Below are 14,267 nucleotides of genomic sequence, written 5' to 3' on the forward strand. Positions count from 1 at the left end.
ATGGATGCAAAGGTCTTTTGTATTTGTGTGCTTGCCATAATCTCTTCACCGGTATGTTTGACTGAACAGTGCAACCAATAGTTTACTATTGGTATTCACAGCCAGCTTTCACCCTATAAGCAATCAATACAATAGTGTGTGTATATGGTACTCTATGAGAAAGGTATGTGACACTGATAAAACTTAATACAGCTGACCAATTTTCTGCTCGTGCACACAATTACCATTAATTGGCCTGACTGCACATCCTGCTAACGTGGCCCGATTTTCAATAAAGATTGATTGAATTAAATTACAAACAAATAAAATGACTAATTAATGGTGTCTGTGGTTATTCAATGAATGTGTTTTGCAAAGAGAAACTTAATTTATTATCTTTAATCTTTAGCTGGTAATGTCATAAAGCTGGCAAAAATTAATTGGATTCTGTATATTTGTAATTATGGACTTGCTTGCTGTAATAGAAACTTTTAACTCTCCATTTGCATCCTCCTATATTTTCCTCTCTATGCAGTCATTAGACACACTGCACAACATTTCAGTACCCTCAAAGTGGGCAGTTTGCACAAGTCCCATGAATCTATTTTAAATTACAAATAGCAACCATATTTATTATTTTACAAAATTAAGCTTATTCTATTATTTACACAACAAACTATAACTGGAAGCACTTACCATCATAATACTGAGTTGCCAAATATTCCTTGCAGCTAATCATCAAATTAATCATCAATCAGCTATTACAATCCTGATCCAGGATACAGTAAATCCCACAACCATTGTTAATGGTGAATTTAGATACTTATTCATCGGATGGGATCAGGTAGGTAGCATGAAGTATTGGTGATATCTAAGATAGATTTTTTTTGCTGATGGATGTTGCCTCCTGCTTTGAGTCTCTTGACCTATTGTAGCTGGCCATTCATGCCCATAATGAAACTGCCTATGATATAGTGCTGTCACCACTTAACCATTTAGTGCATGTGTGTCTTAGTTATATATAGGATCATGGAACAGCATGGGAACAGGCCCTTCTGGCCTAACTTACCCATGCAGACCACGATGTCCCATCTTCGCCAGTCTCACCTGCCAGTGCTTGGCCCATATGCCACTACACGTTTCCTATCCTGCACATGTCCAGAAGCCTTTTAACTGTTGTTATAGTGCCTGGCTCAACTACCTCCTCTGGCAGCTCATTCTACATACCCACCACTGCCCATGTGGAAAACAATTGCCCTTCAGATTCCTATTAAATCTTTCTCCTCTCACCTTAAAAATATGTCCTCGGGTTCTTGATTTTGATACTCTGCATAAACAACTCTGTGGACGACTGAATGAAGGAAACAATTCTAATTTGTTTAAACACACTCTGTGAGGTTTAGAAGATGCTCGAGTGGTGTGCACTGAATTCTGATGCCAATCAGGTCTTCTGAAATAAACAGTGAGTCCCTTCAACGAGCAAGAAACGCAACAAGCTATTCTACTTCTGATGTTCCATGATGGGCATAACATAGAGCCTCGAGCTCCATTGAATGTTGGCATGAGCAGAAATGGATGTTACATGAATAATGATGACACCAGATGCTTGCCTGTTGCTGGAACTAGATCAGCAATGGCAATGTGGATCACACAGAGTAGTGTTTGGTTCAATTTGGCTCAATTTCATCCAGAAATGTGGCCAGCATGATCCACTCGGAATAAGGCAAAATTTCACCCATTTATCACCGAAACGAGATACACGATGCAGCATGATTTCCCAACACCCAATTCTCCAGAGCAGTAAAGGCAGAGCTAACCATTTCGATATTTATTATCAAGAGCACATTTCATATATTTTGATGTTCCGCATTACTTTTTCAATTTCAATATTCTAAGTTTAACAATTCATTTACCAACAAAATGAAAATGCAGCATAAACCCCACATCATAGAGTCATACAGTGTGGAAACAGGCCCAACTTGCCCACACCGACCAACATGTCCCATCTACACCAGTCCCACTTGCCTGCATTTGGCCCATATCCCTCTAAACCTGCCCTATCCATGTACCTGTCTAATAGCTTCTTAAACGCTGCGATCGTCCCCACCTCAGCTACGTCCTGCCACGTGTGGATCGCTTTTGGACACTGCCGGAGAATTATAGATTAAAAGTAAAATTACTTTCAATGCTCTTAAAGCTTGGTACAGGATTCTCATCTGTTTCTTCTTATTTATTAAATGGATGCACTTTGACTTTAGAGTTTTGCACCAAAATTTAATTTCTAACGAGTATGTTGCCATTGTATGGGCAACGTATTTCAAAGTATATCAATTTGTCCATATGTTTTTGAGTAAATTAACTCAAAAACCTTCCAGCATCTGCAGTGTGTGCTTGGTCTCAACTGAATACCGGGAACATTCTTTGTACTCACACTTGTGAAATAAAACCATTTGACAAGAATATTAAATATTCCATAACGTTTCCTACTTTGTAGTCAGTTCATCCTTGCGTACTTGAGGGTTTGGATAATAAGTTTGTTTTATAGAAGGAAAGACTTGCATTTATACTGCACCATTAATTACCCCACCTCATCCCACAGCAATTTACTGACAATTAAATCCTTTCGTAGCAAATACACTGTTGTAACATAGGGAGCAAGGCAGTTGATTTGCTACAAGCATCTGCTACAAATTGAGCAGTGCGGTTATGATTTGTTTTTGAAATTTTTTTGTGACAATGGTATGATGAATAACTTATTTTCTTCCAAATTGTGCCAATCGATCTTTTACATCTTCCTGCAAGAGCAGGTAAGCCTTGATTTAACAGTCCATTTCAAAGATGGAATGTAGAATACAACATTGCTTTGGAGCAGTATAAAACTTCGCTTTTGATCTAATGCTCTCTTTCAGTGGAAAGGATCTTTCCACTAGTGGGAGAGTCTAGGACCAGAGGCTATCTCAGAATAAAAGGATGTATCTTCAGAAAGGAGATGAGGAGGAATTTTGTTAGTAAGAGGGTGGTGAATCTGTGGAATTAATTGCCACAGAAGGCTGTGGAGGCCATCAATGGATATTTTGAAGGTGGAGATTGATAGATTTTTGATTAGTACGACGGGTGTCAGGGGTACTGGGGAGAAGGCAGGAGAATGTGGTTAAGAGGGAAAGATAGATCAGCCATGATTGAATGGCAGGGTAGACTTGATGGGCCGAATGGCCTAATTCTGCACCTATCACTCATGAACTTTAACGTTCCTTGTTGCCCACAGTTGGTTCACTTTTCCAGTGTTTTCTTTATGCCTGAAGAAGATATTTATTTGTAATGAACAATGTATTAATTCCCTAAGTGTTAACTTTGTTTATTTGATGCTGTGCCTTTTAAAGTGTTTTTCCAATTTTCGCAGCTAATTTATATCTGGTATTTGAATGCAATTACCTAGCCTGATGCTCCAGAAGCAGCATTGCTCTGTTGGAAATTCTACCTTGCAGATGATTTGTTAAAGGAGAGATCCATCTGTCTTTGAACATGAGAGATAAAATGAGAGATATAGTTTCAAAAATGAGCAGTTATCCTCGATGTAACATACGATATACTGGAGGCACTACTGTGGGTTGAGCAGCATTTGTGGGGGTCGGGGGGGAAGGAATTGTCGATGTTTCAGATATAAATCCAGCATCCAGGCCATCAAGTCCTGATGTAGGGGTTTGACACGACACATCAACAGGTTTACGAAACTCAGAAGTGAAAATGAAGTGCATAAGAATAATGTGTAGGAGGGAACTGCAGATGGTGGTTTAAACCGAAGATAGACACAAAGTGCTGGAGTAACTCAGTGGGACAGGCAGCAGCTCTGGAGAGAAGGAATGGGTGATGTTTCAGATCGGGAGCCTTCTTCGGACTGACAGTCCGGGGAAAGGGAGACAAGAGATATAGACAGTCACTAGACAGTCTTCTTCTTGCGAATAAAACATAAACCAAAGGAATAGTGAGATCAAGTCGGGTGTTGAGCAGCCAGGTTGTTGTCTCTGCGTCAATGTCTGCCAGGCCCTGAGCTCCATTTGGTGGGTGGTAGAGTGGGCACCCAGAGATGATATGGTTGGCTGTCTGTTGTCTGATGTAGAGAGATATAGAACATTGAACAAACGATATGCAAAAACATAACAATGATAACGGAAACAGACCATTGTTAGCTGTTTGTTGGGTGAAAACGAGAAGCTGGTGCGATTTGGGTGGGGGAGGGATGAAGTGAGAGGGAATGCTGGGGTTACTTGAAGTTAGAGAAATCAATATTCATATCACTGGGCTGTAAGCTGCCCAAACGAATTATGAGATGCTGTTCCCCAGCTGGCCATCAATCCTGGCGGCTTCCAGTTGTTGTTAGATGGATGTATTTATGGATGTTTACAGTGACTAATCTTGAGGGCTTCTGCTGAGCAAGCATTATGGCTGACAACAATATTGAGGTTAGATCCAAAGGTTGAGACTGAGTTTATGTGAGATGGAGTAACTATAATGGCCAAAACATTTTTCAAAAGTGAAAAGGCAAAAAGAGGTCAATACATGAGGGTTCCAGGGGGATATAATGGGCAGGAGAGTGTAAGAGAGTATGAGGTGTGATTTGAGAGAAGGAAAGTTTTAAGCCAAGATGGTGGAATATGGCTGGGCATCATATTGAACTCCAGAATGGATGAGACAGGAATGTTGGGGAAAGACACTGTAGATTGTCATGGGATCTGATTAGACAATAGACAATAGGTGCAGGAGTAGGCCATTCGGCCCTTCGAGCCAGCACCGCCATTTAATGTGATCATGGCTGATCATCCCCAATCAGTACCCCGTTCCTGCCTTCTTCTCCCCATATCCTCTGACTCTGCTATTTTTAAGAGCCCTATCTAGCTCTCTCTTGAAAGTATCCAGAGAACTTACCACCAAGGCAAAGAATTCCACGGACTCACCACTCTCTGTGAGGAAAAAGTGTTTAATCGTCTCCGTTCTAAATGGCTTACTCCTTATTAAACTGTGATGAGAAAATGATGGAAAATCTGGAATGGGGGGAAAAAGCAGGAACATAGCATTGATAGGAAAGATTTAGAGGGATACAGGCCAACTGCAGGCAGGTGGGATTAATATAGATGGGGCATCGTGGTTGGCGTCAGCAAGTTTATTCTATGGCTCTATGGGAGTTAGAGCTGTAGTCCCACATGAAATGGGGGAAGCTAGATTTCAGCTACTTTTATCCTGTGTTTTCTATTCTTTTATCACAGTTTAATTTAATGAGATTTTAATCTCTTGTATATTTCATTAATTTGAAGTAAATGTGTCAGAATTAATTTGAAGTAAATGTGTCAAAAATAGCAGCAGAATTAGGCCAGATGCTCATCAAGCCTACTGCACCATTCAGTGAGGTCATAGTTGGTGTCAGCTTCGCCTTGCGTCTCCCAGATAGTCCCTGAGGATTGGCGTACTGCGCATGTTGTTCCATTGTTTAAAAAGGGTTCTAAGAGTAAACCTAGCAATTATAGGCCTGTTAGTTTGACTTCAGTGGTGGGCAAATTAATGGAAAAGATAGTTAGAGATAATATATATAAGCATCTGGATAAACAGGGTCTGATTAGGAACAGTCAGCATGGATTTGTGCCTGGAAGATCATGTTTGACTAATCTTCTTGAATTTTTTGAAGAGGTTACTAGGGAAATTGACGAGGGTAAGGCAGTGGATGTTGTCTATATGGACTTTAGTAAGGCCTTAGACAAGGTTCCTCATGGAAGGTTGGTTAAGAAGGTTCAACTGTTGGGTATAAATGCAGGAGTAGCAAGATGGATTCAACAGTGGCGGAATGGGAGAAGCCAGAGGGTAATGGTGGATGGTTGTTTGTCGGGTTGGAAACAGGTGACTAGTGGGGTGCCTCAGAGATCGGTGTTGGGTCCTTTGTTGTTTGTCATGTACATCAATGATCTGGATGAAGGTGTGGTAAATTGGATTAGTAAGTATGCAGATGATACCAAGATAGGGGGTGTTGTGTATAATGAAGAGGATTTCCAAAGTCTACAGAGTGATTTAGGCCATTTGGAAGAATGGGCTGAAAGATGGCAGATGGAGTTTAATGCTGATAAATGTGAGGTGCTACACCTTGGCAGGACAAATCAAAATAGGGCGTACATGGTAAATGGTAGGGAATTGAAGAATACAGTTGAACAGAGGGATCTGGGAATAACCGTGCATAGTTCCTTGAACGTGGAATCTCATACAGATAGGGTGGTAAAGAAAGCTTTTGGTATGCTAGCCTTTATAAATCAGAGCATTTAGTATAGAAGCTGGGATGTAATGTTAAAATTCTACAAGGCATTGGTGAGACCAAATCTGGAGTATGGTGTACAATTTTGGTCGCCCAATTATAGGAAGGATGTCAACAAAATAGAGAGAGTACAGAGGAGATTTACTAGAATGTTGCCTGGGTTTCAACAAATAAGTTACAGAGAAAGGTTGAATAGGTTAGGTATTTATTCTCTGGAGCGCAGAAGGTTAAGGGGGGACTTGATAGAGGTCTTTAAAATGATGAGAGGAATGGACAGAGTTGATGAGGATCAGCTTTCCCTTTGAGAATAGGGAAGATTCAAACAAGAGGACATGACTTCAGAATTAAGGGACAGAAGTTTAGGGATAACATGAGGTGGAACTTCTTTACTCAGAGAGTGGTAGCGGTGTGGAATGAGCTTCCAGTGGAAGTGGTGGAGGCAGGTTCGTTGGTATCATTTAAAAATAAATTGGATAGGCATATGGATGAGAAGGGAATGGAGGGTTATGGTATGAGTGCAGGCAGGTGGAACTAAGGGAAAAAAAGATGTTCGGCACGGACTTGTAGGGCCGAGATGGCCTGTTTCCGTGCTGTAATTGTTATTTGGTTATATGGTTACTCTTCTGCCTGTTTTCTTCACTGCTCCGCTGACCAGAAATATACATTGCCTTTCAATCTATTCGGTGAAAGTATCCAGATTTTTTGGGAATATGGAATACAAAAGATTTACAACCTTGAAAGCAGAGTAACTGCTTCCCGTCTCCATCTTGTCTAGCTTACTTGAAGGTGGAAACAATTTACTTATTTGGTAAACAGTGAAACAAACGCTTTTATGGGACATCAAAATGTCTGTGGGATAAATGATATATTTTCTGAGAGACTTGTCTCAAATAATGAGAACCTGAATGTTGAATGAAAATATTTTCTATCAAAATCAGACTGTTTAAAATGTTTACCATCCCAGTTGGTATGTTTTTACTATGTTCATATGCTTTATTAGTTATTACTGTATTTGTGGCAGTGAATTGTTTAACTATAGATATTAAACGACAAATTATTTGAAACTCTCAGTTCTTCTTCCCAATTTGTTTTTCTCTCCCTTTTCGATTACTTCATGTTTTGTTACTTAATGTGTGCTCCTCCCAACCTAATAATTGCATGGCTCATCTCAAATCCTGGTAACCCCATCAGTTCCCACACTGAGAATCCTGTGCATACCTGCCTCACTGACCAGTTCCTTTCCTGCTCAATCCTCAGCCTTACCAAGCTCCAGTGTCCTTCCTTCTGCCCCTCGTGATGTGGTCCCTGTCTTGGTCTCCAGCCGCTTCGTCCGACTCAGTTGGCGCCCTCCTGTCGAGACGCATGGAAGCATCCAGACCTACATGGTCTACTTCACCAGGGAAGGTGTTAACAGGTAGGTGCAGAATGAAAATACACGTAGACACTGACCTTGAATCAAATTGAAAATGCCTATTTAGGATGTCACATTATGGGTATCATTTTGAATATTTAAAATAATTTCAAATTTATTGATGCATTTGCTTCTACTTAATAATTTATCTGAAGGATTCCAAGATCACTAACAATGCATTATTCTCTTTAATGTTATATTTCACATTTTTTTTTCTGTGGCTGTTTAATTGGTGCACGTTCGATATTCCACTCAGACCAAGACTATTCACGTGTGTCACTGAATCAATATGTTAATATTAATTTACTACTTACCATTTTGTGCCACATCTTTATTTCTCTACTTTTGCCTCTTTTAGTCTGTCAGCTTTTTTTCCCAGCTCATTTCAGTTCCTTTCTTTAGTTCATCATGCATGACCATTTCATTGAATGAATGTTGAAAAGAACTTGCTCTCTATTTACCTCAATATTTTGTTTATGGCCATTTACTGAAAGCGAGGACAATAATGAAAGGATTGCAAATGGGATTAGTACGGATGAGTACGATGGCCACATGGTCATGAAGAACACTTCCTGTGATTAAATACAAACCTGGAGAGTCTGGTTCTGTGACGCTTTCCCTCTCATACATTTTCTCCACGTTTTCAATCACAACTTCATTTTATTTGACAGTTGAAAAGTTACTCTGATATTGGTATTATTTTATTAATGCCTTGTGTACTGAGCTAGAGTGAAAACCTTTGTCATATTTGTAGTGAAGCTTTCGGACATCCATGACCCCAATAAAGAAATTCCACAATGATCCATTGCTAACTTTAACAAATTGCAGTGATTATGTTGCCTGAACTGTGCTGTATTATCGTTTGTATAGAAGAAAAGGCTTCAGGGAGCCACTGTTAAGTTCATTGTGTGATATATTGTTAGTTAGGGGTAATTTTCCAGTTAAACAATATATTATATCAACAAGTCCTGCTTTACAATATTCCTTAATTTGTTATTAATCCCCTGATTCAGAATAGAAATCTTGGGTAAATAGTTGTTTCCCTAAAGGCAGCTAATTATGCATTGTAACATATTTTGGAATAACCTTTTACTGCTTGGAAGCTTTTACAATGTAGTAAATATAATTATTTGCTGGAACTTTGCCACCAATCATATTATCACTCCTACAAAACATAATCATTTGTAATAGTTACAGTTCATCACATTTCTGAAAAAATAAACATTGTAAAAGTCAGAAATAAGCAGTCTCCTGCCGTTCGAATGAGCAAGGCTCATTTATCATTGAGCCAGACCAGAAATATTTTTACCAAATTTTATTTTCTACATTACTTTCCTTTCTATTATCTATTTTCATACTCTTTTTATTTTCTTAATATTCTTATATTCTATTTTTGTTCATTGCCTGTGTTGCCTTTTCCACCAGATGCAGGCATGTCAACTGAGATTTTCACAGCAAGATATTGCATGGAGAAATAGTACTGAATATTGCCCAGAGGCTACAGAAATGCCCAGTGGTGTTTAAAAGTGGTCACTGGGGAGGACTAGTACATCATTTTAACACAACAGAACATTATTACCACTGATTCTATTAAATTAGTGCTGACAAAGAGCAGACAGTTATTGCATAGATCTTGAAGAACATTTCCTGTGATTAACTACAAGCCTTGATTGTTTCCCCACAGTTCAGAGTTTTCTGTCTAATCAAACTCGCTGTGAAATATTAGATGGAGACAGCTCTGCATCTTATTTCCATGTCGTGGATTACAATGTTTAGCAGCACATTCTCACCATTATTTCTGTTTAAATTCAGGGAGCGTGCATTAAATACTTCGCAATATGGAGACCTGCAACTTACTGTTGGAAATCTGAAACCAGAAGAAGTGTATACATTTAGGATCATAGCCTACAATGACTTTGGACCAGGGCAGAGTTCGCAACCTATTAAAGTATCTACTCAGCCTGAACGTAAGTAGTTAAGAAATGGACTGTTAAGATGTAAACAAATTCACACAAGCATAAGCATATACTGTTCCCTGGTAAAATGTGAGTTATTACAATGCTGCTTTATAGAACTGGGGCCAAAATCTTTCTACCAACAGGAGAAATACAAGCGGAAGCGAGTCATTCAATAAGGTCTCATTTTCTTCTTTTTTTGCCTAATCCTCATAACCTTTGATTTCACTATTGTCCAAAAAGTAGCCTTCAATGTACAGCTACTTATGGCTATCCACAGCTGTCTAGAGCAGGACATTACAAAGACATACAGTCCACTGGAAACTCCCCTTCAGCTCAGCCTGTCACAATGCCCTCTAATTCTAGGCTCCTCCACCTGAGTAGTGATCACTGTGTTTCTTCTCTCACTAACGTGTGGCCTTCACTGGTAATTTGTGCATGAAAAAAAGATGTTTGCATCTCTCTATTCAATACCACATACAGAGTTTACATGTGTTGTTACCATTTACAAATTGTTGTAGCGTTGGCAAAATTTATTTCAGCAAATGGAATGATTACAGAACATGGGGTTTTGTGGAAAGGAGGGAGGTTGTCAAGTCAGTACTAAGGCTGCTGTCATCATTAATGCATATTAAAATGTGCCTGAGGGGAGAAAGTGGATAATTTCTCCTTTTCACACAGCCATAGAACAAATGCAATAAAATAAAATAATACATCCATTGTAGTATGAAATTCCAGTGGACCCAAAATGAGTTGGTTTCCCAATGTCACAGGCACTGTGAAGAGGTATTGTACACTTTGAGGTTTAGTTTAGTTTAGTTTAGAAATATAGAGCAGAAACGGGCCCTTTGGCTTACAGAGTCCACACACTAGGTAAATTTTACATTTATACCAAGCCAATTAACCTACAAACCTGTACGTCTTTGGAGTGTGGGAGGAAACCAAAGATCTTGGAGAAAACCCACGATAGACACAAAACACTGGTGTAACTCAGCAGGACAGGCAGCATCTCTGGAGAGAAACATAGAAACATAGAAAATAGGTGCAGGAGTAGGCCATTCGGTCCTTTGAGCCTGCACCGCCATTCAATATGATCATGGCTGATCATCCACCTCGGTTTCCTGTACCTGATTCTCTGCATACCCCCTGATCCCTTTAGCCACAAGGGCCACATCTAACTCCCTCTTAAATATAGCCAATGAACTGGCCTCAACTACCTTCTGTGGTAGAGAATTCCAGAGATTCACCACTCTCTGTGAAAAATGTTTTTCTCATCTCGGTCCTAAAAGACTTCCCCCTTATCCTTAAACTGTGACCCCTTGTTCTGGACTTCCCCAACTTCGGGAACAATCTTCCTGCATCTAGCCTGTCCATCCCCTTAACAATTTTGTGAGTTTCTATAAGATCCCCTGTCAATCTTCAAAATTCAGACAGGAATTGGTGACGTTTCGGGTCGAGACCCTTCTTCAGACTGAAAGTCACGGGAAAGGGAAATGAGAGATATAGACGATGATGTAGAGAAATATAGAACAGAGGAATGAAACCCACTCAGGTCCTGGGAAGAACATACAAGCTCCATACAAACAAGCATCTGTAGTCAGGATCAAACCTGGGCCTCTGGTGCTGTAAGGCAGTAACTCTACTGCTACGCCACCATGCTGCCCATCAAATCTGTGCTGTCCAGCAGTCCATATTGAGGACAATTGAGTTGGTGGGGTGCAGTATGAGGTGAGCTGACCTTAGGGACAAATGTATGGTTTTGAAGGAGAAGAGTGTTAAAGGGAGTTTGAAACTAATGGATGTCAAGAGAGGAGAAGGTATTAGAGCTGAACTCTGAAGAACAGAAGGCTTGTAGGTAGGGAGATCAGAAGCAGCCTGAAAATAATAAATGTCATGAAGCAGGGAGATGTCATTTCTAAGGCATGAGATGATGTTTGTGGAGGCAGGGTGGAGGGGGCAGCAGAATGGCAGCTTGGGACCTAGAGCTCAGTTGATCATGGAATTGGAGAGCTGTATGGGTACAGGAATGCATGAGGGAGCTTACTTTAATGCAATGGGGGTTGGATTGTTTCGCAATATTATACAATGTAAGCAAGCAAACCAAACCTATATTGCATTGAAAAGACCATGTTATACCTGGAAAGCCCATCGATGGTCACTCTCAGGACAATATGATCCATATTTTCTTGCAGTACTTCTAAAGGGACCTTGCATAATCAATAACATTATCCCACATGCAATGGATAGTAAGGTTCATTGGATGCCTATCAATGATGAGGTTCTAGCTGAATTAACTTGTTAATTACCCAGGACCAATGCGGATAAAGGTCGTACTTTAGCTCTGACTAATCACAGTTCACCAATTCAGCATAGATCTATAAACAAGCACCCTTCCTACTCCTTAAGTGTTTACCTGTCAGTGAACTAATGCTCTTTCAGACATTGTGAAGAACAAGTACCTTATTCATGGACATTTACTTTCTCCATTTTCCATATAATATGAAGTATTTCTGTATCCAAGGATTCTCAGAGATAACTTTACAGTGCACATCCTGTCCAATGATGTTACACTTTCTGTTTCCAACCTAGTCATGTTTATGATACGTTTGTAAACCTGAAAATACCCTTGCTCAAAAGCCGGATCAAAATCCAAGTATTCTTTGTGTTGAAAAGCGCTGATAAAATAACCTTAATCAGGGCAGTGGGTGGTATATTCCCGTTTTATGGCTGAAAAGGTAATGATTGGCTTTTTATTGCTGCAACTTTCATATGTTTAGATGTCCAATATGTCACATTGTACTCAAACCCAGTAGGGACCTTTTTGATTATGTTCTTGCAATCCCTTACAATGTAAATTCAAGCATCAAAGCTCTGCATGTGGCTGTAATCCATTTTAATGCTATATAACATCCATTACAATGATTGCCTGCACATACCAGGAGGATTTCTAGTAGCTATCATGGACCGAAATGGAAACAAATAAAGGTGAACGCAGAAACCATTGCTTCAGCCAATTTAAGAGTTAATACCAAGGGTACCCGGATGTGGCGTCGAAGGATGAGAAGTCGAAGCAGAGAAGTGGAAGCCAAATAACTGAATGGAAATGAAGCCGAAACGCCAACTAACCGAAAGGATGGGACGCCTAAAGTTAAACTCAGCGAAAGGGCGCTGTGGAAACGCCGACTCACTGAAAGGCTGTGTCGCCTACAAGGCAACTTTCCGAATAGTGGCTCTGCGAAAAAGTCAAATAACGGACATGACGTCGCCTGGGGGGCGGGACTTGTCAGTGATTGGTCCAGACCCCCACGTCCATCACATCACTGGCCGATGGAGACGGGAGGGTGGGGGTCATTTTCCCACACGAGCCATAGGTGACTGGGCATTCTGAACCCGAGCACTAAGTTGTAAGCGGCCAAAGGAGCGCATCCCTCGGGAGAGTACCCACTCTCACACGAACACGGCCGCCCTCCGCATCGTCTCCCCCGTGCGGCCGCACTGTGACGGGCTGTGTGTCGGTCGGATGATGGCGACGGTCGACTGATTGCTGCCGGTAGTCGGACCCCCAGATGGCTGGCGGTCTGGATTAATTAGCAATGCTACAAAATTTTGAGATTTAAAAAATCAAGTCTGTAATCAAGTCTGTAATTTATCCCATCAGATAAAGCATAAAAAGAAGTTTAATTTGACACTGAATTCACTTTCATATCTCAAGTATTTAAAATGTTATGGCCATTTTCATACTCGGAAATTAGCATCTTGTTCCCTATTGATTTTCTATGGACATAACAAAAAAGCTGTGATCGAGGACAGTCAAAAACCCATAACCTTCTTAAAAATTAAGAGAACTGAATGAAATTTTCAGTTATCGTAGATTGAACCATTCTGAAACAAATATAAAATAATCTTACTTGGATGACCTGAAATTTAAGCATATAATTAGTTAGTTACCCAAGTGTAGCTAATTTCAAACTTCAATTACTAGATCTAAACATCTATCCATTTCTTAATAAATGATTAACATTTTTAAATAGCCTAAGTGTCCAAATAATTAATAGGCCAAATGGAAGGAATTTAGTGTTCAATTGCTGTAAATTAAAGTCCATTTTAAATCAGCTTTCTAGTGGGATCCTGTGAACGCGCTGGTTTAGAACGTTCACATTGCGGTAGATTTGTGCCTCAAATGCCCAGAAAAATACTGCGGGATATAATGGGCCCAAAATGAGCTACTCGCAATATTAAACTTTGTATAAAGGGATCTTAAGAAGCCCTTTTTAATGTAAAAATAAGCAGCCTACATTCTGTTATTTGCTCTATGCGACCCTGACAGCTGCCGGTGGTCGCGGGTTTAGAGATTGATTTTTAAACTACTATAACTATTATACGAGGCCTTTAAATCTAATAATAGCTTTTACGACGGGGTCTTCCAGCGATTTTTCGTTAATAATTAACTAGGCTGAACATCTTCGATTTGAACAGCCTAGAGAAAATCACGTTTTAAACCCGCCCCCCTCTAAACGGCGCCAAAATCGCGCACACCCGCAGCGACAGATTTTCAGCGACGCTTCAGGTAGGTTTTGCAACATACCTAGATTAATGCGCCGGATCGGCTGCTGAGCCAGGGTTGCCCCCG

At 40.2% G+C, this 14,267-nt stretch overlaps 1 protein-coding gene across 1 annotated transcript in view; it reads left to right on the forward strand.

The window, feature by feature from the left end:
* dcc (DCC netrin 1 receptor) overlaps positions 1-14,267 on the forward strand; it is a 1,174,821-nt gene that overhangs the window by 892,867 nt on the left and 267,687 nt on the right. The window contains 2 exon segments of the mRNA XM_055661435.1: positions 7,529-7,685; positions 9,495-9,649. Coding sequence (XP_055517410.1) covers positions 7,529-7,685; positions 9,495-9,649 — 312 coding nt within the window.

The sequence above is a fragment of the Leucoraja erinacea genome, chromosome 1 (assembly GCF_028641065.1).
Source record: "Leucoraja erinacea ecotype New England chromosome 1, Leri_hhj_1, whole genome shotgun sequence".
Classification (NCBI taxonomy): Eukaryota; Metazoa; Chordata; class Chondrichthyes; order Rajiformes; family Rajidae; genus Leucoraja; species Leucoraja erinaceus.